Below are 26618 nucleotides of genomic sequence, written 5' to 3'. Positions count from 1 at the left end.
TTGAGACTAAATATTACACCCCTCTTTATGCGATGAAATCAGAAAAGAAAAATTCACTGGGCTTACATTTTGCCATAGTCCAAGTTGAAAAAAATTATTACTTCTGGTAATTTGCAGGAGGTTTACTGTACAAATAATATGTGCATGCTGATATTTTTTTCCCCTCAAATTAAGAAAGAGTATGTTCTGTCATGTATATGAAATGCACTAAAACTGTGTTGCTAACTAGTGTTTCTGTAAAGGAAAGTCAGCTAGTATTTGAGTCATGAATTTCGGAATAATAGAAAACTATTTTCAGCAAGTTGCCATAAAAGAACTCTTACTTTAGTGCACTAGTAAATCAATATATAGTTGCACTAAGTTATATCTAACTGTATATAATCCTTCACCATGTGAAGCCAGCACACTTATCATGTTCCTGAACAGCACTGCCACCAATGAACTTGTTCATCATGGCTAGTATTTTAAATAATACAATAAATCTCATCTTGTTAGATGAATTTCTCCATTGAGAATTGTGGTTCATTAAGAAAAAAATATTCTTGATTTACACAAGTATTTCTGGTTTTTCTGGGAATCATAAGAACTAGACATATATGGGTGGGTGGTTCCATGGAACTTAGAACTGTGACCCCAGAGGTCTATTGTACTACTATCCCTTCCCCCCAAAAGTCCTTAGTAGCCAGGGTTGTAAAAAACACTGGTTTTTTGGGAAAATTGGGGAAAATTGAATTTCCTATTTCCCCCACAACCTATAAATATCTAATTTAAACATGTATGTACGTCCTTTATGGGTACATCTTACATTATGTCTAAATATACACTTTTGGTCACGATAAACTATGTATTTGATTAATAAAATTTACCATACAACAGGGGAATAATTGTTCACACACAAACACACCCACTTCTGCATAATTGCATCTGAACCTCGAGTTGTATGCAGAACTACAGCAAGAAAATTGTTTGTGGTAAAATGAATGAATTTAGATAATGAAAATTCTGAGAAACCAGGATGGTGCCTGAATTTTTTTTCTCCAAATTTTTCAAACTCAGCAGAAAATGTATCCAAAAGTGTTCAGATACATCAAAAATAAAAACTTTAGCTATGTAACAGAACCATCGTTTTTTTTTTTTTCTTTTTAAATCGAACCCAAACATTCAGGAGCTAAAGTCACATGCTTCTCTTTTTCTTGAATTCCTCACTGTTGAAGAATATCCCTGCTTCATTAAATTAAATTCTGAAATATTTTTAAAAGAGCACAGTAACAATTAAAAAATGATCTGGTTAAGAGGAGGATTAAGAGGAGGAGATAGCAGTGATTCTGAGGATTCATTACTCTGGAGGTTTTTCCCACTTGTCCAAATTAGTCATTTTTGGGAACTTAAAATTACAGAGTAACTTGAATTATCATTAAATACAAATGTCAGTAATATTGTTGTCAGGGTTGTAAAAAACCCGGGTTTTTAAAAAAAAACCCCAGCCCGGGTGGGTTTTTCTAAAAAACCCGGGTTTTTTTGGGCAAAATGGGGAAAATCAAATTTTCTTTTTCCACAACCACAAAATATCTAATTTAAACATGTGTACATCTTACATTATGCCTAAATGTATATTTTTAGCGCATGTTGAACTATGTATTTGATTAATAAAATTGGGAATAATAAAATAAGAAAATAATTGTTCACTTACAGCCCAGGCAGGATTTTTGGGCAAAATGGGAGGAAAATTGAATTTTCTTTTTCCACAACTTCAAAATATGTAACTTAAACATGTATGTACAACAGGGTGGGTTGAAAAAAAAAATGAAGTTTCATTTTCAAATTGCTATAGTGCAGAAAAGTTGCCTCTTTTAATAAGAAGAAAAACAACATAAAAAATTTTAAAATCAGTTGATATCTTCCGGTCGTACATAGTACTTGAAGATTATGAAAATTGATCAAATTGAACATTTTCTTAATTTTTTATTACTTAAAATTTGACGAGACATGCAAAAGTTTGTTATGCTTATTTTATGGTTCAATAAAGTAAAATAAATTAAAACATCATTGATATTTCAATGTTTATCGGTCGCGTAATGTGTTCGAAAAACTGGAATTGACCAAATTTTTGCAAGTTTCATTGTGCAAAAGTTCGACTTTAAACATGAACACTTGGAAAAGAAACAATAGAAGAAACTGTAAACCAGTAAATCATAGTCAATTTTGGTAACTATAATGTAAAGTACATACACTCTCCTACTTTGGATGGTTGATTGGATAGAGTGTAGGTGGAACTCAATGTGCAGCCACCTCTTCATGGTTAATTCTGGGTCATTTTGTTCTGACAAAGTATGCGAAGAGCTGTACAACGAAACTTGCAAAAATCTGGTGCAGAATACATTTCATATTCACAAAGAAAGTGAGTAGCTGTTTCTTTCTTATATAAAAAACCTCTACAGGTTGAATCACTACTAACTCCTACGACATTAAGGTTTAAGGTGCTTTTTAAGAGTACAGTGACCAGTAAGTAGACCAACAGCTCAACGAATACCATTTTTGCTGAGCTTCATCAGATCCTTCTGCCTAAAACTAGGGTAGTCATAATTTATCTCTTTTGCCTGTCGCTGACCATCAATGTTCAGCCAATCTTGGCACTTTTTTTTCCTGAATGAGTTGAAAACAGTATCAATTCCAGTGAAATGCCCAAAGCTGGTTCAGAAACAATGAACAGAATCCCAGAACCCCTTCTAGACAGTGTGTCAGCCGATTCATTACCTGAGATACCTGAATGACCAAGCACCCAGCAAAGCTTAGCTCTGTTGTTGTTGGATAGATTACAGAGTGCAGTGTAACACCCCCAGACCACATGATAAGTAATCAGACTTCTGAAGAGCCAATCGTAAGAACGAACATAATACTTATAGTCCAGGGGTGGTCAAACTATGAAGTATACCTCCTAAATATTTACTCTTTTCCAGTATTATTTCGGTAGAAGCTGAGCCTAAGGAATATGGACACAGAATTTATGAGCTTGGAGGGAAGCTGCAACAGCAACAAGTTTAAACTTCTGTTATAGACAATATAACTTAACAGGGCAGAATTAAAAAACTTGTTTAAGAAAATAATAGCAAACCTGCATATTGGCATGACGTGGGACTTCCACTTGAACATCGGCAACAAGACGAACAGTAGCCAATTTCTGTGCACATAAAATGAAAGAAATCTAGTTTATTCAAAGAATCTAATTCATTCAAATTTTAACTTAAGTGAGTTCAGTCCTGATTTCATAGCGCACACATAATCTTTGAAATCAGGAATGAAGTCCAAGAGGTCAAAAAAAAGAATATCTAAAGCAAGAAAAAGCAAACCCTCCCCAATTTGTACGGGCAGGGTCTGAAAGGGTTAATGTTGTAATCAAGTTTGAATCACAATAAAAGCATTACTTAGCAACTAAGATTTTTCAAAATCACTGTTTTGGATATTTACCAATACTATTATAAAATCTCCCCCCCCCCTTCACATGGGTTCCTTTATTTTCAAATATTTATACAAAATTCATCACTACAACCTAAATTCCTTTATCATTCAACCACAGAGGATGCCCAAGATGAAGTACATCCCAACTAAAACAACTAAAAATGTAAAATTTTTTGTAAGAATTTTTTGGAGAATAGTCCCCTGGAAGAGCTACAATAACAAAATAGCTTTAACTTCTTTAACTTGTGAATTAATACATAAAAAAATACTTTGTTACATGCTTAGGAATAAATCAAAAAATAATTAATAGTAATAATTACACTACAAGAAAAATTAACCGCACAAAGCATAACATTACAAACATTAGTTGAACATTGCTAGTCTCATAGCAATGTTCAACTCATTCATCCAGCTCATTAGCATTGTTCAACTCAATGTATTCAGCAGTGCTCTCAATGTGTTAAGATACAATTTTGCTGCGTATCTGAAAAATTCATGATTTGCTGAGTCTTATTGTGATATGATATATATTAGAATACAGTGAAACCCCTCTTAACTGACACCCCTCAGATGCAGTCACCCCCTCTTTTAGAGCCAGATAATAATTTCCCCTCGTATAATAAAAGTGTGTGTATTTCAAACCCCCTTATTAACTGTCACTCTTCTTTTACAGGCAAATTTTTTTGTACTGCCGGCGTCTGCAAAACACAGGTTTTGCTATATCAGAATCTGACAATCAATATGGCTGTCAAAGCATATTTTCTGAAACCAACAAAAGCATGCAAAATCTTTCATTAACTTTACTCCTGAAAAATGAAGAGGAAAGTAATACTTTGTATAAAATCAATAAGAGCTCTATGACACTAAAACCTATCCACCATGTTTCAGATATTTTGGATCCAAAATTTTCTATGGTGTGAGGTTTAGAAAAGATAAGCATGAATCTGATTTCATACACCACTTGGAAATTATGAAAGGTATGCCATAAGAGGGAATTCTTTCAGAACTTCCCAAATATTGAGAAAAATGGACTTTTTTGGAAAGTCATGTCACAGTCTACAGAAAGCATTAATTCTGTCACGTAGTTGGAAAGAAACATGTATTCAGCAGTTTGACAAAATTTACCTTCTAAGACTGCTACAACAGCAAGAAGTTTCGTTACATTATGACATATAACAGAAATGAATTCATTGTCAACAGAAAGAAGTGGAAAACTATAGAAAAAGTTTGTAGCCCACAATATTAATCTTTTAAAGTAAGGAAATACAATCAACATGGCTCTACGGAACAACTTGCAAAGAAATACGAGTGATACAAAATTTGTGTATGTGTTTGTTTATTGATGAAAACAACAGTTCTGTATCTTCTCAGATTGAAAGTGATCATAAGAATAGCTTCCTTTGTCAATCAACTATGATTTTATTTCTTGCTTTAAATTCCACAATACAAACGTAATTAGTAATTTTTTTGTATTGTTTGAAAGAAAAAAGAATATTCTTGATTATTTTTCAAATTTACAGCCGGGAGAATATTCTCACGACAATATTCTTGTCTCACATTTCCACTCAGAACCAATCAAAAATACTTCAAAATTTTCCATTTGAAAACCAAAAAAAGGTCCCATCTTATCAAAACAACGACAAGAATTGTGGAAACTCACTCATTTAATGATACATACATTTACAAGTTTTTATTTTCTATTATTTTACGGTTTTGTTTAGCCTTATTTTCTAATCAAACTGAGAAATGCTCTTATTTAGTTAGTAATTTAATTTGGATAAATATGTTATCTGATTACGCCAAAAACAAAAATGCTCACCTTCTGATGCCTTTTGCCTCGTAAATGCATATTGTAGGTATGTTCAGAGTTCATGGTTGATTCACAGACCTATAAAAAAAACCAGAAGCATAAGAGCAAAGAATAATATTTAAGAAACATGAAGGTAAACCCCATTTCACAACAAAAAGATTCACCTATGAATAAAAAAAAGGCTGTAAAGAGTAGAACCTCATATTTCAGGCGTCTTGAGACGGCCCCATAATTTACTCTAGCATCATATCGTAGCATAACCATGGTATAATGGGGAGGTGTAAAAGTGCATTTGCTTCATATGGATTATTCGATAACATGGAAATTACATTAAAAGAGCATTAGATCTATCACAGACTAAACAGTGTCTGTGATAGATCTTATTCACTGGCATTACAAGAGTTCTATTGTAGACGTATTACTCATTTAATAACATTATTTCTTGAAACATCACTTATGGGAATGTAATAATATTTTACTGTGCTTCAGTCCTAGGTTATGATTCTGGTCAGTTAACTCAGACGACCATTGGCCCATTTGCTTTTGATGATAGCTTGGAATTTTTATTTGTACTTGTGATTCAAAGCGGCTTTTTTTACTGTCAAAACATTCCCAAACAAGGCTAGTCCAGTTTTGTAAAGCCAATTTGGTCATTCTGATAACCAACCAGTCCTAAAGGGTTATCAATATACACCTCCAATGATGATTTGCTTCCTTTGTACACCCAGTTTTAGGTTACGAATGAGAGGAATCATTTTTCGGGGAGAAAAACAAATTATTTTGCAAGAAAAAATTATTTTGAATCATAACCTTCATTTGCCAGACCACAGGAAAAACTTTGACGGATTAAAATTAACACGACAGAAAAATAAAATATTAAGATCATGGATAACAATTTGATTCTATGGAAATGCAGTAAATTACAAGCTAGGTTTAGTAAAAAAACTTACTTCACAATAGTAGGCATCCAGATTAGGATCCCATTTACAATGGGGATCTGAAATTTCAACTTCAACAGGAACAGAATAATTATGGAGAAACTTGAATTTCTTCTCATCTGCAATGATGAATTTTCTTTTATACATTGAAATCAAATAATAAATATTGAAGATCACCCATTGAGCACTACTTCAATGTTAAAAAAAATTATTTTTATTCACAATTTAAATCTACCAAAATGAGTACTGATAGTGATATACCACATTTACTCGCATATAGGAAGAGTTATTTTTAGTATTAGTATAGTATTAGTTTTTAGAAGAGGATTTTTTAGTAATTACTGGTATTTGCCTTATTTGTTGACAATTTTTTGAGTATTATTAGGTAAAGTCATCTACTCTTCCCTATAGGAAGAGATTTTTATTCAATTTTCACTTCAAAAACCTAGGTCACCTTATATGCGTGAGCAAAAGATTCGTTAGTAATTTTTTTAACTCTCAATAGCACATTATACCAACTCCTACAACATTCCTCTGCAGAATTCCTAATGAATTGGTACATGCTGTATTCTGTGTTCTTAGCCCTTAAAGTAGTTTATGTTGTCAGAGTTGTGTTTTGTCTCGTGTTCTTGCTGGTGCAGCCATATGTCTTCCATATTTTGAAGTGAAAATGGTAAGTACCGTATACACTCGTGTATAAGTCGACTCGTATATAAGCCGATCCCCCCACTTCAGGACCACACCAAAACAGCAATAAATTGAAAACCTGTGTATAAGCTGACCCCTAAAAATCAATGCATTTTAGAGAAAAAAAAATTCTTATATTTTCATAGAAAATGAATAGCTTGCAGAAATTTACAACAGAAAATTATTCAAACTTTTTAATCTATTTCTTCTGAGTCTGCAAGCTCATGGTAATCCATCAGACCATCATAGGGGGTGCGTATCCTCATCTGGGTTGTCATCACCATTGTCACTTTCAAAGTGGATATCATCTTCAGTTCCATCCATCGCATTGCTGATGCAACACTTTTTGAAGGGTCAGTGGAAACACGATTCATGTTTTTCTAGTTTATTGATCATCGGAACTCATCCATTCGTTCCACAAATTCCTCAAATAGTCTTTGAGAGGCTTGTTGATACTCACATCTAAAGGCTGTACAAACAACTTTAGCCCACCTGGTATCAAAGCCAATGATGTTTTTGATTTCTTTGCCTTGGCTTTGACATCGGTTCTGTGGGGTTTGAACATATCCCATACCAATGATGTGGGGGTTGATATTTTCTCATCAAAAACTGACCAGAGTATAAGCCGGCCGGCCGGCCGACCCCCCCCCCCCCCCCCCCCACTGGAGGAACAAATTTTTCCACACAAAAGAATTATACACGAGTATATACGGTACTTTAATTTCCATGTGATGAAGTATCATGTTGTAGGTCTGTCTGCTAACTGTGGAGAGACCTTTTCAAATGGGAGACCAAGTTGCATTCGCGGTTTGGAGTTGGAAAACCATGGGAAACCCCTGGGGTTTAGAGATTTCCATTCAAATAGAGATTTTGTTTTCAAGATAGCAAGCAGAAGTATGAAGATTGAAACTGTGGCCAACCAAAAATAGCTGATTTCCTAAAAAAAATTAAACAAATTGTGAATGAATAAAAAAGATTAAAAAATACAAAATTTGATCTATAATTCTTAGACTGTTTCTTTTTTCCTCTGGAGAAGTCCAGATTTTCCAGATTTGAGAAATTCGACAGCATTAAAAACATCGTCTTTGGTGTAGGTTGATCACAAAAATCTTAATATAAATATTTAAATGCATTAAAACTTTAAAAAATAAAATTATAGCATTACCTGTGGAAGAGGCAATAGACTCCTTGTCCAATTCCTAAGAAATGATGAAAAAATAATAATGATTAGTGATAAACATGATTTTATGGCTTCCTTAACAAGAAAAATATTATTCCAAAAATTTTTCATTCGTGTTATCATCTTATGAAGGGTCAAATGGGATAGGCCAAATGGCACTTCGCCCCTCTCACAAAGAAATTTTCACTTATTTTTGTATTAAAAAAATTCATAACAAAATAAATTCCTAGGCACTCTTTCTTTTCAATCTCACACATTTTTCATAATTTTTGAAAATTCTATTATAGATTTTCGAAGATGGCTAATTCAGCATTCACATGAGAGCTATGAAATGATACCAATGCATCATTTCTACTGTTTATCGACAATATTTTGGACAATAATGTGATTTATAGTGCTTTTATCATATCATTTACAAGGAATGGAAAAGCATATTGATTGACTTCTTAAAAATGAGCACAAATAACTTTTATGCAAGTTTTCTTTCATTTTAATTATTCTTCTTATTATTATTTTTTAATATATAATATTTTAATTTCCTCTTCTTTTTTTTTTTTAATAAAAAAAAATATTGATTGTTTATTACTTTATTTTAATGCAAGTAACTTTTTGGCCGTAGAACTGAAAAGTATTTTTTATCCAGATGACCCATTCTTGAGGTTTTAATATTTAACAATTTTGGATGACTGGGCTAGTTAAAATAAATAATGAGCATCTCAACAGTTAAATTGGCAACTTAAATCAACTATGAAGGCTGCACAAAAATGTGATTTTCTATGCACAAATGCACATTGTGCAGGAATGAGAGAGAGGGGTAGTAACAATAAAATGGCTTACTCTATTTAGCGGGTCACTCTGCTTACGGGGTCATATTTTTGCTTTTTCAAGAGTAACCTCTTGACAAGATTAGACTGCATTTCCAGAAATATATTGAAATTTGTAAATATATCTCTAATTTTGTGCCATAATTAATGTTTTGCCCTTTTGTATTATGCAACTCACTTATTCCCTGCCATCGCAGATTTTTTTTTTTTACATGCCATGAATGACTCATACTGTCAGGAACCACTGACATAGAGAAGTAATGGTTGGTAATTACAGTGACCAGTTCACTCTGGCCACCAAATTGTTTTGTCCCAATTCCGAACAAGTGTAAGTTTCACACCAATTCGAATCACACAGTACACAATTTTGCTTGATTAGATTAATCAATTAACCAATAGCACATCAATTAACTATGTAATAAGTCGACAATGAGACGAATAAAACCAAACAATTTAGTGCAGTTTTTTTTTCTTTTTTGAAACATCAAATCTTGCAATACATGAGGTAGACAGGGCAGTGCATTTCAACTGAAATTATTTTCAAAAAACATAAATTAATGGATTTGTGAGCATTCCAGAAACAAAATTTTGTTATATAGCAGGGCTGGACAAAACAGAGCCTGACATGCCAGAGGCAGTGAAAATTTGGACCAGGAATGTATTTTTTTTCAACCACATGTGCCTGATGCTAGCGTATAGAAATATAGTCAGTATGTACTCTCAGCCACCTTGTTGGGCATTTTGCATGTTGTGGCATTGTTTTTGTATTTGTAAATTTATGGAGATTTGTCAGCTATATAAGAAAAGTATTAATACATACCTGTTCTTCTTCGAAAGGTGGAGGCGAACCTGGCGGTGATGGATTCCTGTATATATCCCTCATTTTCCATGATGCTATGTTCTTATCCCCTATGAAATCGAAAACAAAAGGTTTACTTAGTCAACAATTAATAACAAGCACATGGTATAAGGATTTCATTAAAACTCCATTCCAGTGTTACTACAATCGTTCTGAACGAGGGTGTATGCCAGAGGCATACAAAAGGTATACCCCTTGTTGCCGGGACCAGAATCTATTCTCCCCCCCCCCTTGTTATTTTGAATGGAAAAGAAATAAACCTTGTGGCGTATAAACAAACCCTACATTCCCACGCACCTACATTATAGAAATTTAGTGCATTGTGATTGGTTGAAATGAGTGATGAACCATTACATTACTCATATTGAAATATTTGGCTGTGTGAAGTTGAGTTTTTTCTTTCATGCCTTTTTTCATTGGTGATTTTTCTGAGTGGGAAATGGAAAAAGCGGGTTTTTAAAACGGACCTCAAGGATTTTCACCAAAACCCATTTACATGGACCAGCACCTTAACCCCCACTTTACAGAAGTTTTCAGAGTTCAAATGGGTTGCTGGTTCAATTCCCCATGCAAAGGTTTATAGAAAAGGAGGTTACATCCCTCAAACATTTCCAATAAAAAAAAGCAATAGGCAATTCCGCACCCTATTTCTTTCCCTACAAGGGAGAGACAGTCGTCAGGCAAGTGCTACCAATTCTCCCAATGCTACAGCAATACTGCACATGTAAACAGGGCTTTAGAGATAGAGGCATATTCATAGGGACTTAGCAACCTATAGCCTAGGGTAGCAGTTCTCAACCGGTGCTTCGTGTGCGCTTCCCAGGGGCTCCGCAGTGACTCAAGGAAAATAAAATAAATACTGTATATACTCGTGTATAAGCCGAGTTTTTTTGTGGAAAAATTTGTTTCTCAAGTGGGGGTGTCGGCTTATACTCGGGTCAGTTTCTGATGAGAAAATATCGACCCCGCAATCAGTAGTCATTTTTGTAGCAGTGTTTGAGAAACCGGCATTATTGGTAGGAGATATGTTCAAACCTCACAGAACTGATAATGTCAAAGCTGAGGTAAAGAAATCGAAAACACCATTGGCTTTGATACCAGTTCCGCTAATGTCAATCGTACAGCCTTTAGATGTGATCATCAACAAGCTTCTCAAAGACTATTTAAGGAATTTGTGGATCGAACGGATGAGTTCAGATGATAAACTACAAAAAGTGGTGCCTTGAAGAAACCTGACATTGGCCTATTGTGCCAATGGGTACATGAGGCGTGGAATTAATTCTCTTTCCGCCAAAATTATCTTCAGATCCTTCAAAAAGTGTTGCATCACCAATGCGATGGACGGAACTGAAGATGATATCCCCTTTGAAAGTGACTGACAATGGCGATGACAGCGTAGCCCTCATATGGGCGATGCCGCACCTTATGATGATCTGATGGATTACGATGAGCTTGGAGACTCAGAAGAAATGAATTAAAAAGTTTCAATCATTTTCTATTGCAAATTTCCATAAGTTATTCATTTTGCATGAAAATGTAAGCATTTTTTTCTCTAAAATGCAAGGATTTTTTGGGGGTCGGCTTATACACGGGTTTTCAATTTATTGCGGTTTTGGTGGTCCTGAAGTTGGGGGGGGGGGTCGGCTTATACACGAGTATATAAGTAAATTTGACAGATAAATGGAAAAAAGAGGCCTACAGGGTTCCGGCATAAAAATTATATACAAAAAAGGCTCCTAGAGTCAAACAGGGCTCCGATATAAAAATTAAGTACTGGAAAGGCCTCCGCGCGTCAAAAACGGTTGAGAACCGCTGGCCTAGGGCATCCAATTTGGAGGAAATGAGGAGTTAAGAAAATTTGACAAAAAAGAGGGAAGGGTGGCAAAATTTGAGTAGCCCACGAGCAGCAAACCCATAAATCCTGTTTTTTCATCACCATTTGATATAAGTTGTGCTAAGATATATATGTTACTGATGAAGAACAAGTGTGACCAATTTGTAAAATGGCTGAGAAGTTTGGCCAGTCTGACTTTCTGAAATGATTTGGGCTTTAGCCAACTGATTTGTAAAGTGGACGGCCAAAGTTTGTTTGATGTGCTGATGTAAGAGAATCTGGGAGATGCCAAATCCATTTTTTTTCATCGCCGAGGTGTGAAACATGGCTATACATAGTAAACGTATTGGATTAGCTCCATGCAACAAGAGAAATGAAAAGAGGAATTTGAGAGAGAGGAAAAACTATATATAGACGATCCCACTTATAACATTCTAACTTTGAACATTTTCCTGCTTAGTACTTATGATTTCGCTTTAACTAATTCTCAATAAGATTTTCCGTTTAGAGAGTTTTACCGCTTACATTTTTCATGACAGGTATTTCAAAAACGTTATAAGCAGGATTCACTATAATAATAATTTAGCATAAGGCTGGTCAAATCCCAGGCGCCAGGTTGCCATGGTGACTTAAAAAAATAATATTGGTGCCTAAATTTTTCTTTGTGTAGTTACTAAATTGCAGACTGAGTAAAAAGAACCATTATTATGGACCTTTTTCTTCAGATAAAAAAATTTTTCTGATGCCCACCTAGATTTTTCTGAAGTGACTCGTTGCAGTGTTGAACATGTTGCTGCAAATGTTAAACATATTGGAATGCACATTCACAAGATTATCAAAAAATAGGTTGCTACTCTTCATTGGTGCCAACTAACACATATGTTTACATTTTATAAACTTTATTGCAACTCTACATGCTGTTTGTCAATGGTACAATCAGTAATGTCACGTGTTGTAACAGTGCGGGTCCCAAGTTCTAATCCCTATTTCGCTACTCGCAAACTTTTTTCCCACCTTTTACCTTCAGTTTTTTAACAGTGTTTGATTTATCTTTCTTCATCGTAATCTTTTTTAAACCACTGCACAAGTGAAATGTTCATTGTTAAATGCTGGCGTTACCAAGTTTATGTTCACTTGTTCTCAAAGCTGATATTAAACGTCCCCAACATGCTGGAGGGGTGCATGATACGCTTGCTGCATGAGTGTGGCGGAACAACAAGCTGTCCGTCATGAGTCATGACATTAAAACGAAATTACATCTCGCTTATCTCCTTTTTTTTTTTTGGGAGTGTTCATTCATGAACTTTGTTAATTTGAGCAAACTCAACAAGAAACTCTCGCACTTGTAGATAAGTTGTGGATGTTCAATGCTCACCACTGCAGGGAAACTCCTTTTTTTGAGATTTGTTAAGCCCTGATATAGAAGGGCTTAACAGTAGCATATTATACAATGAAAAGAAAGGACTTAAGAATATTGAAAATCACATCACATAAAATAGCTTTTGTTGGTGTTTTTTCGTCGATTCATGCAAATTTAGTTTTACGTCACAAGAGTGGCGTTATTTTCTTCCCACAAGCCTTGTGTATATATATATATACCTGTTTTTAGACTGAATAAATATACATTGCTCTCATTCGCTTTTTTGACTCTGGATCGTTTTTTGTAGTTGTTTTCACTGATAGTTACGAACCATGAAAGTGGTCGATCCTCAACAATTGGTAGCAGAGCGTGGTTTTTTAGTTTTCGTGGTTAGGAAGTACTAAAGAAATCTGTACTTAGTTTGTAAATGTGAAAACTCTGTTTTTTGGAAAATCGTTTACTTCTCGGAAGCAAAGCTGACCTTGGAAAGTGAATGGCGTCGGCGGAAGAAACGAGTGTATTCAAATTTCGAAGATTAAATCGTGATAATTTCAAGGAATGGAAATTCAACATGAAGATGCTTCTCATGAACTATGATGTGTTTGCCCTTGTGGATGGATCGGAGCTCAAGCCTCAAAAAAAAATGAAAAAGAACTCAGAGTGTGGAGAAAACGAGACTCGAAAGCATTGTCAACTATATGTCCCCTCATTAACGATGATTTAAAGAACTTGGTGAGTGAAGCCACAACAGCTAAAGATGCCTCGGACATTTTGTGTGGTGCTTTTGCTCCAACGACCCATGCTAGAATTGCCACTCTACGAACTGAATTCATGAACTGTCGACTGAAATCTGACGAAAGCATGTCTGTTTTCTTGGGTCGCATTTTGAGAGCTGCTAAAAAATTGGAATCGGCGGGCAAGATTGTAGCAGATGACGAAATTACGTATCAAATGTTATCCAACTTGCCAGAAAAATACGACAACGTTGTAATACAAGTGCATCAACTATCGGATAAGGACTTTACATCCGAAAACGTACGCAAAGCATTGATATCGGAGTACGACCGTCTTCAACATCATGGAAATCAAGATATTCCGAGTGACTCTCCGCAGACAGCATTCCCAATGGAAAATCGGAAATTCAGATTAACCAGTTTTAGATGTGGTCAACCAGGACATTTGATAAGACACTGTCAACAGTCTGGAAAACGGCGGAAAGTGTCAAGACGTGGGAGTGAATTCAAGATGAGGCGTCGGCAAGCCTGTGAGCCTCAAGAATAGAATCGTGCTACTGGTCCAAGTGCAACTTCATTTCTAGCTGGTGCATTATCGATCGACTCAAACACTGTAGGATTTGCGGTTGATACAACAGCGACTGATCATTTCTGCAATAACAACACATTGTTCCAAAATTTTATAGATCTCAAAAATTCAAAGGCTACAATTGCAGAGGGAACAACAGAAATATGTGAGCAAGGAGATATCAAGTGGAGGTTCATCAACGTAAAGGTAAATAAATTTTACTGCTCAAAAATGTTTTGTATGCCCCAAATATGACTAGGAACTTGATTTCTGGTAGATTAATTGACAAAACTGGTTATTCGCTTTTTATAAGGAATGGTAAAGCAATGATCAGAAAGCCAAATGGCAGATTTTTTCTAGAAATACCTTTAAAAGATAATTTATATATTTTGACTGTGGGAAATGCAGACTCGAAATCAGAAAGCTATACAGCTAAAATAAATGATGATTTAATGTTATGGCACTGTAAATATGGCCACCAAAACTCTAGGGCTTTGAAACAATTTTCGAAAGAAAATTTTTGCTATGGTATCAAAAATCTGAATGGCAAGTTTGAATTTTGTGAAGCTTGTAACTTAGCAAAATCGATGAGAGAAAGCTTTAAAAGCATAAACAGCATTGTTACAAATGATGTGCTTGAACTTTTGCATTTGGATGTGTGGGGACTAGCCCCAGTGCAGTCGTTAGGTGGTTCCAGATATTTTCTTAGTATAATTGATGATTATTCTAGATACGGAACAGTGTATTTTATGAAACATAAAAATGAAGCTTTTGAGTGTTTTAAAGATTTAAAAGCTGAAGCTGAAAGACTGCATGGAAAGAAAATAAAATCTATTCGTAGTGATAACGATTTAGAATTTACCGCCGATTATTTTAAAAAGCACTCAAAAGAGCAAGGTATCAGGGTTGAGCGAACGAATATTTACTCTCCGGAAATGAACGGAGTTGTAGAAAGATTCAATAGAACAATCATGGAAGGTGTTCTGACTTTTCTGTACGAAACAGAGTTGCAGAAATTTTTGTGGGCTGAATTTGTGCATACACAAAATTATCTGAAGAATCGTTTTCCTCACAGTAGTCTAGACGGAAAAGCCCCCGTGAATGTCTGGTTAAACAGACGTTTTTCTGTCAAACATTTCAAGAGAATCGGGTGCATAGCGTATATGCATGTCCCAAAACAAAGAAGGGAAAAATTAGACCCAACAGCGAAAAAAGGATATCTAGTTGGTTATGCCCGGAGAACGAAGGGATACAGAATTTGGGAACCTAGCGCACGTAGAGTGATAGTAGAGAGAAACCAAACATGTAAGATTTGATGAAAATAAATTCAAATACAAGACTGGAAACTCTGCAAACAAAGTACACATTAAAAATGTAAATGAAACATGTGATGATGAAAACTCGAACATAGACTTGTTTGATCTTCATCCAGTGAAAATTAAATAGGTGCGAAAAATAATGACCCGAAAAACTGGAAAATCCGCAGGAAGAAAGGACGTTTACTATTAACCTGAGCCAAATGTTAGACTAAGAAGCTTAAATGAGATTAAGCAATATTGTGAAAGTAATTCTCTAAATTTTGAACCTAAACACTTTGATTTTTCAGGGAAAAACTGACGATCAAAGTGAGAATGTGGTTAGTGATCTAGAATCTGAAACCGAAATAGTAAATGAGGATGAAACTGAAGCTCATTGCGCAAATGTGAAAATTCCACTATCATTTGACGAAGCGAAAAATGGACCCGATAATGTGAAATGGTTTGAAGCAATGAGTGAAGAACTAGAAACCCTTAAATCCAGTGATGTGTATGATCTAATTCCTAGAGATCAAGCCAAGAAAATCTTAGACAGTAAATGGGTTTATAGCGTAAAAACTGACTATAAAGGGAAAATAAAAAGATACAAAGCACGACTTGTCGCCAAAGGTTTCAAACAAATTGAAGGTATAAACTATTTTGACACATTTTCGCCAGTTGTGTGTTTTACTTTAGTGAGATTATTTTACATCATTTTGGTGTTATTGAAAAATTGGAGATATGTGCATGCCAATATTAAATGTGCTTTTCTTAATGGAAACCTATCGGGAAAACATTTACCTAGAGCAACCGCAAGGTTTTGTGGAACAGAGTAAAGAACATTTTGTAATGAAATTGAAAAAAGCTTTATAGGGGCTGCACCAAGCAGGTCGTGAATGGTTTCATAGGCTACACACAGTTCTTTTAGAACTCAAATTTGAAAAACTCTCAAGCTGCAATTGCGTGTACCATTTAAACTGGAATGTAATAGTATTGGTATATGTAGACGATCTTGCGATTTTTGCGCCTGATTGTGATTTAATAAATTTAGTGATCGAAAAAATAAGATCCAAGTTTGATATTAAAGTTTTGGATCCGATCGAAAAATTTCTAGGCATGGAGTTTGAAACGAGAAATAATGAAGTATTAATGCATCAAAAAGGTTATATAGAGAAATTGTGTGAAGTGTTTAATGGTATTCCAGTCAATACTAAAATTATGATCCCGATAAAAATTGGTATTGTTGTTGAAAAATGTGATAAAAATGAAATTATTGATAATGCATTATATAGATCTCTAATCGGGAGCCTTTTATTTTTAGCAACAAGAACTAGGTCCAATATAATGTTTGCAGTATCACTTTTTTATCTAAATATTGCAATTCTCCATCTGAAAAACATTTAAAATTGTTATATGAAGTTTTTCAATATGTTGTTAATACGAAAGACTATGCTATAAATTTGTCTCTTGCTAAAAATTTTGATATTACAGCTTATGTCGATGCTAGCTGGTCATCTGACCAAGATGACAGAAAATCTGTCAGTGGATTCGTGGTTTTGATTGGTGGTATTCCTTTTTCTTGGTTATCATCAAAACAAAATGCTGTAGCGCTTTCGAGCATGGAAACTGAATTTATAGCTCTTTCCGAGGTTGTTAAGGAGCTTCTCTGGTTGTCACGAATACTGCGTGAATGTGTAAACCTAAAAATTAACTTCGAAAAACATGTCATATATTGCGACAGTCAAAAAAGTTTTTTTTCTAACTAGATTTTGCCTCGGCTCTTAAATTTTGAAAAGGAATATTGCAGGGCCGTAGCGTACCTTCTCGCGGCAGACAGTTTCTTACGGGGGGGGGGGGGGTGTACCCTTTTTAAAAAAAAAAAAAAGTATGCAAGATAAGTGTACATTTTTTCTGAGGCCCCCATTTGGCGCAGTGTCCTGGTTGCCCCAGCCTAGTAAAGGACGTGGAATATCGCTCTATATTGAGAAGTTTCTGTTTCATATCATTGTTTCTTTTACTGCATCTCCCAAATACTGAAGTTCATTACTTAAGAGAAAAAAGAGAACTAAAGTCCGAACCACGACAGATTTCAACTTACTGCTACATTCAACCATTTTCTCACAGATTGAGCGGCCTAAGAACAAGATCGAGACACAAAAAGATCACAATATCCACATTCTGTGTGAAAAAAACAACGGGGTTGTGTGTATTCAAAACCATGGAGGAAAGAATTGATTCAAAACACACAAGCAAGGATAAGGATGCCTTTGTAACGGCTAGCATCGCAACACCGGTGCCTTTTCTTATCGTAGTTAATTTCTTTTGCTATGCCACTGCATTAGCAGTGCTTTCGTGTCATTCACGATTTTTTCCTTGTCAGATGGTCTTCTTATGTTTCGACCGAGTCTAAAAGCAACACGTGCATCTACATCTGGAGGCTCGTGTAGGTACATTTGGCAGCGTGACAATTCAGGACAGTGTAATAGAATGTGTTCTATGGTTTCCTCGTTCATCCTGCAGAGAGGACATGTAGCGACCATGTTCACAGTGAACTTAGCAAGACGGTGGTTTGTCTCCAGTGAGCGAGTTCGAGCTTTGAAGAAGAGTGTTGATGGAAGAGATCCATCATACGCGCTCTCCCAGGAATAGGCTAACTTCCTGCAATAGTAGTTCAATGATGATTTCTTTAAGTACTTCTTGCAGCATCCAGAGATAATAGAACACTTCCATTGCCTTTATAACGACTGGTTCGACAATCGTCCAAAGCTGTAGTGCGTTTTCTTACGGCCGTATTCACCAACACAGTTTAAACCAAAGCGCTTGTAGAGAGCTTCAAGCGCTCTGGTTTAAACTGCAATCGCAGGTGAAAGGATTGAAGATCGAAACGGATTGGTGAAATTGAGGATTTTAACCAATGCCGTGTCGATCGCTAATCCTTTAACCGTCTGGGGGGGGGGGGGGCACGATGATGATGATGTCAGCTCATATATACATTAGATCAGTCTAAGACTCCCTCATATACGCCTTCATCTGTGTATTAAGGAGTTCTAGATCAGTCTAAGACTCCCTCATATACGCCTTCATCTGTGTATTAAGGAGTTCTAGATCAGTCGACTCCACCTTTGACGTTCCCCCCCCCCGTATCTCCGCCCATGGTCCCTACCAAAGCCTCCTAGATACTAGTCTCTCTAGGACAGTGTTTCTCAACCGCCGGGTCGCGGCCCGATACCGGGCCGTGAGTGTGATTCGGTTTCATTTTTTCCATTCATTTCTCGTTAGTTGTATGAACGGGCCTTTCACTTACGCAAAAGCGATTTACCGGGCCGCGGGCTTCCAAAGTTTGAGAACCACTGCTCTAGGAGGCTTTGTCCCTACCCTATTTCTCTTCTAAGGTTCCCCCCTCCCCAACGATTAGACGCCACTCTAAACAGAAAGCTGGTTTTGCCACTCTACAACCTTATTCTCCCAGGAGCAAGTTTTTAGCGACGCGTACAACGTGAATAGCCCAGTACGGCACGCCGTCAGTCACCAACAAGAAAAGTAGTATATATTTATCAAGGTTTCTAGAATGTAGAGCCTATATTTACGTATTTATGACTGTTTTCCTACAAAGCGCAAAACGCGTCACACCACAATAACGCTTTACGTCGAGCGTGATTGGCCGACCGATTCTGGAGGAGTCAAATGCGTCATACGCTAAGCACATTTCGCCGATCTCTGCATTTTTGTCAAAAATACGTGGATATGCAAACGACAGAACAGCTAATGCGCCACGCTAGGAAAAGGCGTAGCGTAATAAAGTTACACATTGCTGAAGCGAAATGACCATATTCTATTCACGCGGTGCAAAAATCCTGCTCCTACGATTTCTGGCATTACCTTCCAATATTTTTGACATTAGCTGCCCTCTAAATAGGCCCGCGGGGGACCAATATGAAGATGACTATAAGGGTAGGGTAGGGCAAATTTTTCGGGTCTTTTTTTCACTAAAAATTCACTAGAATAAAGATCTCAGCCCGGATCTAAGCAACACCACCTATGTGGTGTGGAACATAGGTGGTGTTGATCTAAGACGTGGGACTATGGCGATGTCAGCCAACACCGTGTCAGCTCGGTATATTTCAAGTGCCTGAAGCCGTGTTTTTCCCCTAGAAGCAGGTTTATTGCACCGCATGAACCGAATAGGAACATTTCGCCTCGGAAGAAACGTGTAATTTGATCTCGCTACGCGTTTGTGTTTTCCTATCATGGTGCACATCATCTGTAATATTGTCTGCATATCTCCATTCAAGTGTTCGATTTCTGTGAGAATAAAACAAAAGTGCAGCGAGATCGGCGAAACACGTGGCGTACGACGATCAATCACGCCTGACGTAGAGCGATGGCAGATGCCTTTGCACCCGTGAAGGACGCGTCGCACTGAGTGATTCACGTTGTACGCGGCGCAAGAGACCTGTTCCAAGAAAAACAAGGCCTTAATGGTTTTTCCAGAAGCTATAAAGGCATTTGTCTTTGTTTCAGTCACATTTTTCATAAGTTAATTTACACATGTTTACACATTTACGAATTTTCTTTATAATGAAGTTTTTAAGTGGAATTGAAGAGACTTTGTTAAATACATTATAGACCTCACTATATTTAATGCCCAGGTCATCCATATATTCATATGCATCCTTTTTTTCATCTAAAATCATAGAGGGGGCAAAACTAGATGTTTGCCCAGATACTAAAAGCATTTTTTGTTTCTAATCATGTACCAAAGGGACCCAAAGATCCAAATCAAACAGGGGCTGCAAATGATTGAAAGTTTCCATCAATTCTGGAATTATTTCTCTTGTTAATTTGGAATATTTTTGGGCAAAAGGGGTTCTAAACATTTTTGGGGCTCTCAAAATTGTCAAGAAATTCCAGCAACTTCTTCTACACAAAGACTACTGCTGATATCTATATTAATTAAAAACCAGACAGTAATTCTTTTTATTTTAAATAAGTAGGAAGGAGGTCCAATGAAACTTCCAGGATATAAGGACACCTCAGTCTAGATAGATATAGAGGAGTGGGGCAAAATCCCCACCCCCTCCAATAAAATATTTGTATTATTAGTATAATCGAAGAAATCTTTCCCTTACAAACAAATGAGTAAAAAATTAGTCATAAATTATGAGTAAAATTAGTGTGACCACAGAAAGATGACCTCTGCGTGAGTGTATGACCTTGTATGATCTTCATGGCAAAAAGAGAAGGTTTGTTCTCTGGGCGAGATGTGGGGGGTGGGGGGTGGGAGGATAAAATAAACATCCTCAAGGATTGCTGCTAGAGTCCTTCATCCTCACATGAAAATCCCAAACCTGATGTGCTTTTTCCCTCAAATAACTGTTACCATGTCCTGTAAGATTTTTTGGGATGCTTGTACAAGCCCTTTACAATATTTTTTCTTGGTTCAAAGTTATTCTTGTTCATGTTGCATCAAAATCTGACAATACTTCATATTTAAAACTTAAATATAATAGGCAAGGCCTCAAATCACATGACTTACAACTGCTCGACTAACAGTTGTTAACTGTTAACTCGACAAACTAATCTAAGTTCAAGGATGATGTCACTCCCTGCTTTCCATATAAAGGTTTTTAACAGCTGGTAGAATGCAAAGATGCATTTAGAAAAGAAAGAAAATTCAACTGCCCCTGCAAGAAATTGAACCCACATCCTCTCACTTGCTGGGTGAGCACCCTAGTGCAGAGAGTGACATAATCCTTGGATAAGTTGCCATCTGATGGCAGTAACAGCAATTGTGAGCTTTTGCTTGAGTTAGGTCCGACCGCTTATGCACGATCCCATTCAGTACACACGAGCTCTAAGGAAAGATTGAGATTTGTTGCCTTTGTAGTCTAGTCGTCTAGGACACTCACCCGGCAAATGAGAAGACATGGGTTTGATTCCCTGCAAGGGAAGTTGAATTTTCTTTCTTTCCTAAATTCATCTTCACATCTTACCTTAATTACAGGAAAAAAATTGCAAAAGCAGGTGCACATGGATCATAGCAGCTATTATGACCTGATTAGGACATTGTTAACTGAGTTCAGAAATTCTGGTCAATAGGGAGGGCCTTCTGACCTCCTACATAGTCTTGTAGATTGATATTAGCATATAGGTATTGATTACCTATTGAATATTTATGCTAATATTGATAATATTAGCATAAAAAATGAGTCAAAATATGCAAAAAGAAAAAATTTCAAAAGAAAACATTTTATAAAACATAAATCATAGTCAGTCAGTCACACACACTCTCACTCTCTCTCTCATAACTATAAAATAATTTTTCCCATGTTATGATATCGGTCTGGTCTGCACTTTAGCAAAAGTAACAAAAATACCCAAATGATAACATTATCCATCATGATTTTAATAAGCGGCATCTACTGTATATGCATAATTTGGGGAGTTGGCGGAACTGCAACTAAAAATTGAAATGCACTGTAAAAAATGTGACACTCCTTCAATATTGAAAAAAAATTTAATTTACTTTCACTATATATGTAATTTTTGATGTATCAATAGATTTTGGTATTGAGATGCCCTGAACCTCCTCCCTTCCGGGGGGGGGGGGCAAAGAGCTTACATTGCTTCTTGGGACAGAGACTGGGTGTCTCACGGTTTCTCCAGTTTCTCCAATATTGAACAAATGCTTAAAGGAGGGCAGAGGGTGAAAATGGTACTTCTCGAATCTGCTGTATGTTTTATCATTAACAAGGCTCATTCATATAAGTTGAAATGTCTGATTGCATAAAATTAATAAATAAGTAATTCAATAAAGGTAGGTATTTTAAAAAAAAATTCTCTGTCATTGCCACGCGAATATCTTACAATAAAAAATTTTTCTTCTCATCAGTTACAACTTTTCATTCATTTCATGAAGCAACTTTCCTGAATGAATCAATTTCTCTACTTCAGGAACCATATATTACTTTCACTTTGTGTATATGTTACTGCCAAAGCCCGAAATTGGCCAATTTGCGAAGTGGCCAGTAATCCCTGGCCAAATTCTGATAACAAAAGACATGATTTGGAAACACAGCTAAGTTGGCATATTTTTTGGTGATAATTATGCCCACATTAGTTATAGCAACTCATCATACAGCAGTCACGATGCAGTAATTATTTTTCTCTAAAATTTGGCAGAAAAAACTACATGTTTAAATAATTATTTTTACAGTTTTTCTCTCAAATTTCACTTTTTCTCTCATAACATGAAGCTAATCCAATACAGCTGCTATATATATGTATAACACGCTGGCAATAAAAAAAATCGATTTGGCTCCTACCGGGTCATCTTACATCAGCACATTGAGCTTTGGCCAGAGATCTCTGGCCACTTCATGAAATGGGTGGCCAAAGTCCTAATAATTTCTGCAATTTGGACTTTGGCCAAAGCTCTTCGTCATTTCATGAAGTGCCTGGCCCGTAGCAAATTTCCTGCATGTCAGGCTTTGGCAGTAACATATACAGGGTGTTCTGCTAATGGACTGACAAACTCAAGGGTTGTTAGTAGGCATCAAGAACAAAAATTGCAATGGAACATGGTGTCGCAAACCACGTTGAGGGTGAAAATCGCGAACATGCATGCAGGCTCTGAGTCCAGAGGAGACAAAAGGTGGATGTCAGTTGATCGCTGAATGCGTTCATGGATTCACTCACCATATTTCACGAAAGCAGCGTCGTGAAACGCATACACTGGGGTAAGATCACATGCTGCGGACAATGTAAATTATTGACAAGCAGACAAAAAGCTCTCGGTTCCCCACTTTTCCGCTATCTGTGGCACGAAATCTTACAAAAAATTCCGGCCATGTATCAGAGGATGATGATGACGCCAATTCGTCTGGTGAATTGTATTGTACTTTTTGTCGTTCCAGCGTGACGTCGAAACCTACATGAGTGTTTCGCGATTTTCACCCTCTTAACGTGGTTAGCGATACCATGTTCCATTGTAATTGTTGTTCTTCTTGAAGTCTACTAACAACCCTCTAAGTTTGTTGGTCCATCAACAAAACACCCTGTATATGTTACAGTAAATGTGATAAATTGAAGATTATGCATAATCATCAATTATGTATAATTGCTAGATTCGTCACATTTACTGTAACATATATTTTTACAACACAAGATTCTCTACCCTGTCTCCAAGTTTTCCCTGCACAGTGGTACTTCAACTTATGAGTGTCTCAACTTGTGAGCCAAGATTCAACTTACGAGCATGAAATGTACAAGATAAAAGAAATAATTTATAATATGAAGTCTCAAGCACTTTGAATAAGTTTAAAATGATAGCAGCATCAGTATATTCTGTGTACTGTATCCACCTTGTTAATGATAAGACTTATTCTGCAGAAAAAATACCTTGTTCTTTATATATATACATTATATATATATATATATATATTCATATTTTAGGAATGCAGAATGAATTGATAAAATATCCATTATTTTATATGGGAAAATTAATTTCAGCATAAGAATTTTTCAAGATGCAAGCAATTTTCTGGCTTAATTTTACAAACATACACATTTTTATGACCTAGTCCACTGGTCTATAAAACAATGCAATTTTTTCAAATATCTTTCCAATTTTCGATGTTATAAACTAAACTAATTGTTCAAGTTTATAAAAACAAGGTCCATTGTATATTGGTGTGTTTCTCCTATATGTCTTTCAATATTATTTTTTCAAATTTTCATTAGATGTGATTGGTTTGATAGATCTTTGTACATTAAGCATAGCTTACTGAGAATAAAAATTCGTAATTTCAGAAAACTTTCTCTAGTGCTACTTATTTCACCACAAGCTGAAATTATTTATCACAAATTTTCCTTTTTTATAGTAACTTAGCTTATAGTATTAACTATATATGCATACTCTAATAGTCCATAAAATCACATCCGATTAAATTTAGCAAAAAGGCAGGCAATATTATAATTTAGCATAAATTCCATTCATAGCATCTCATATAAAAGTCCTTATATGAAATGGGAAATTTGCACAGTTATTGTTACTAATTTTATGTGTGATACACTTCAAACTAGGCTTAGTTGTGACTGTTCATATACAAGACATTTTGAAATCATAGATTTGTGTCAATTAACTTTTTGTGACTGCAGAATTTCAATTCATGAAGTTGACAATATGACTCGATTTTTAAAAAATTCTTCCAAATAATATTCATCAATTTTATTTGTTTGAAATTATTAAAATGTTTTTTTCCTTGTAATGGAATTGGAACATATTTTTAAATCATGCAGAGAATTTAGAAATTATAAAAAAACTATGCTACTCCAATATATTACATATGTTAATGTACAATCGAATCCCGTTATAACGAACTCCAAGGGACTGATGAAATTACTTTGTTATAAAGGAATTTCCAATTTTACGAATTTCAGCACTTGCTAAAAAATTTTATTGTAATGGAACTTGATTCCAAAGAAATATTACTTATTAACGTTCTAGGTAATAAAAAGAAGGAAGTTAAATTTAAAAAATAATTCAAAGCAACTCAAATCAATTAGGCATTGTGATTTTTTTTTTTATAAGTTTTACTTACTTAGCATATTTGAGGCAAATGCATAATTTTTTTTTGTTTGTTTTTGTACAAATATTGTGGAAGCCAAAGAAAAGAAAAATTCCTCTAAAATATACATGTCCTCAAACATGGGCAATACTTTAAACAAATGCTTGAAAGATTTCGCATCCAAAAGCACATGCGAAGTCTGTAGTTTTTTCTCATATGAGTGGACTGGTAACTGGCACATTTCGGGAACAAATGTCCTGGTAACCATGTGTGTTACTGGAAAATGGCTTACAAATGTCATGTAAAGACTATACGCTCACATCTTGAAAATTTGAAAGTCGTCTTTTTTCTATGAGATCCTATAACTGCTTTTGAAATTGAAATTTCAATTTGATCCGACTTTTCAAAAATGTTGGAAGAGGAGATGGGGATATGCCACATTTTAATGTCACATTGTTTCCATTCAGAAAGATTTTAAATTTTTCTTTAATTAAAAGTCATTCCTTGATTTCTTTCCCATGCAGTGTATTGGTTAAAATTTCTTCGCACAAGTCACATAGAAGTTAATTCTCTGAAACCGATTCTACGGGATCATTTTTGGAACTGAAATGAACTGAAAAAATTTTTACTCTTTTGTTGATTTTCAGAAACTTGTTTTTTATTTTGTTATAGCGAATTTTCGTCGGAATTCGCAATACATTGTTCCTATGTAGACATATTCAAGGATTAGAAAAGTTTTTGTTACGAGATTCGTTATGACGTATTTGTTAAAACACGATTCCACTGTATTTTTCCCCTAAAATCATCATACTGACACAAACTATTTTGTTTTCCCCCATTTGTGTATCAACAAAACTTCACTCTTATTATTTTGATTATTTAACAGCATATAAAAAACTCTGTTTCTTCCCCTTGTGGCAAACAGCAGAAATAATATTGGAATATTTATTAGTTTAAAATAAATTGCTTATTGGATTGCTTATTGCTTATGTCATACATCAGTTGGACATTTCTGTATTAAATGCAGTGAAACCTTGCTACAACGATACTCAATGCAATGATAAATCCCTCAACAATGATATTTTTTTTATCTTGTTTGTGTGGATATGCCTAATATTAAACTAATATTTAACAACTTCCTCTTGATATAAAAATAATTCCTTTACAATGATATTTTCTGTGGCCCCCCCATAGTATCGTTATATCAATATCTCATTATATTCCATATGCAGAAATCACTAATTACATTTTCACTCCCTAAGCTGAATAATGTGCAACTGTCAAACAACACACAATTCAGGCTCTATCTTCAATTGACAATGTTATTGACCCTATTAAAGGGCGGGAATAATTTGAGAATGGTGACTGTTCTTATTACTAAGCATGGAATAATTCATGAATTTATTTCACACTATATAAAAACCAGTATTGTCATTAATAATATGATACAAGACTACCATTAGTTGCACACAACAAAATGATGGTGCAAATATCTGAAAAAGTT

At 35.4% G+C, this 26618-nt stretch overlaps 1 protein-coding gene across 1 annotated transcript in view; it reads right to left on the bottom strand.

Annotated features, from left to right (window-relative positions):
- Positions 1–17792, bottom strand: part of LOC149076821 (uncharacterized) — a 32489-nt gene extending 14697 nt beyond the window's left edge. Inside the window, exons 1-6 of the mRNA XM_089244519.1 lie at positions 17644–17792; positions 9716–9804; positions 8057–8090; positions 6217–6323; positions 5276–5344; positions 3113–3178 (exon numbers count right to left, since the gene is read on the bottom strand). Coding sequence (XP_089100645.1) covers positions 3113–3178; positions 5276–5344; positions 6217–6323; positions 8057–8090; positions 9716–9804; positions 17644–17659 — 381 coding nt within the window. The 5' untranslated portion in view covers positions 17660–17792. The remainder of the gene's footprint in view (positions 1–3112; positions 3179–5275; positions 5345–6216; positions 6324–8056; positions 8091–9715; positions 9805–17643) is intronic.
- Positions 17793–26618: the final 8826 nt, after the last annotated feature.

The sequence above is a fragment of the Pholcus phalangioides genome, unplaced genomic scaffold, assembly GCF_987345545.1.
Source record: "Pholcus phalangioides strain wild (caught in Gottingen) unplaced genomic scaffold, Ppha-v1.0 ptg000015l_1, whole genome shotgun sequence".
NCBI classification, from domain to species: domain Eukaryota; kingdom Metazoa; phylum Arthropoda; class Arachnida; order Araneae; family Pholcidae; genus Pholcus; species Pholcus phalangioides.
Note: the sequence above shows the minus strand (reverse complement) of the source record. Positions and strands in the feature narration are given on the sequence as shown.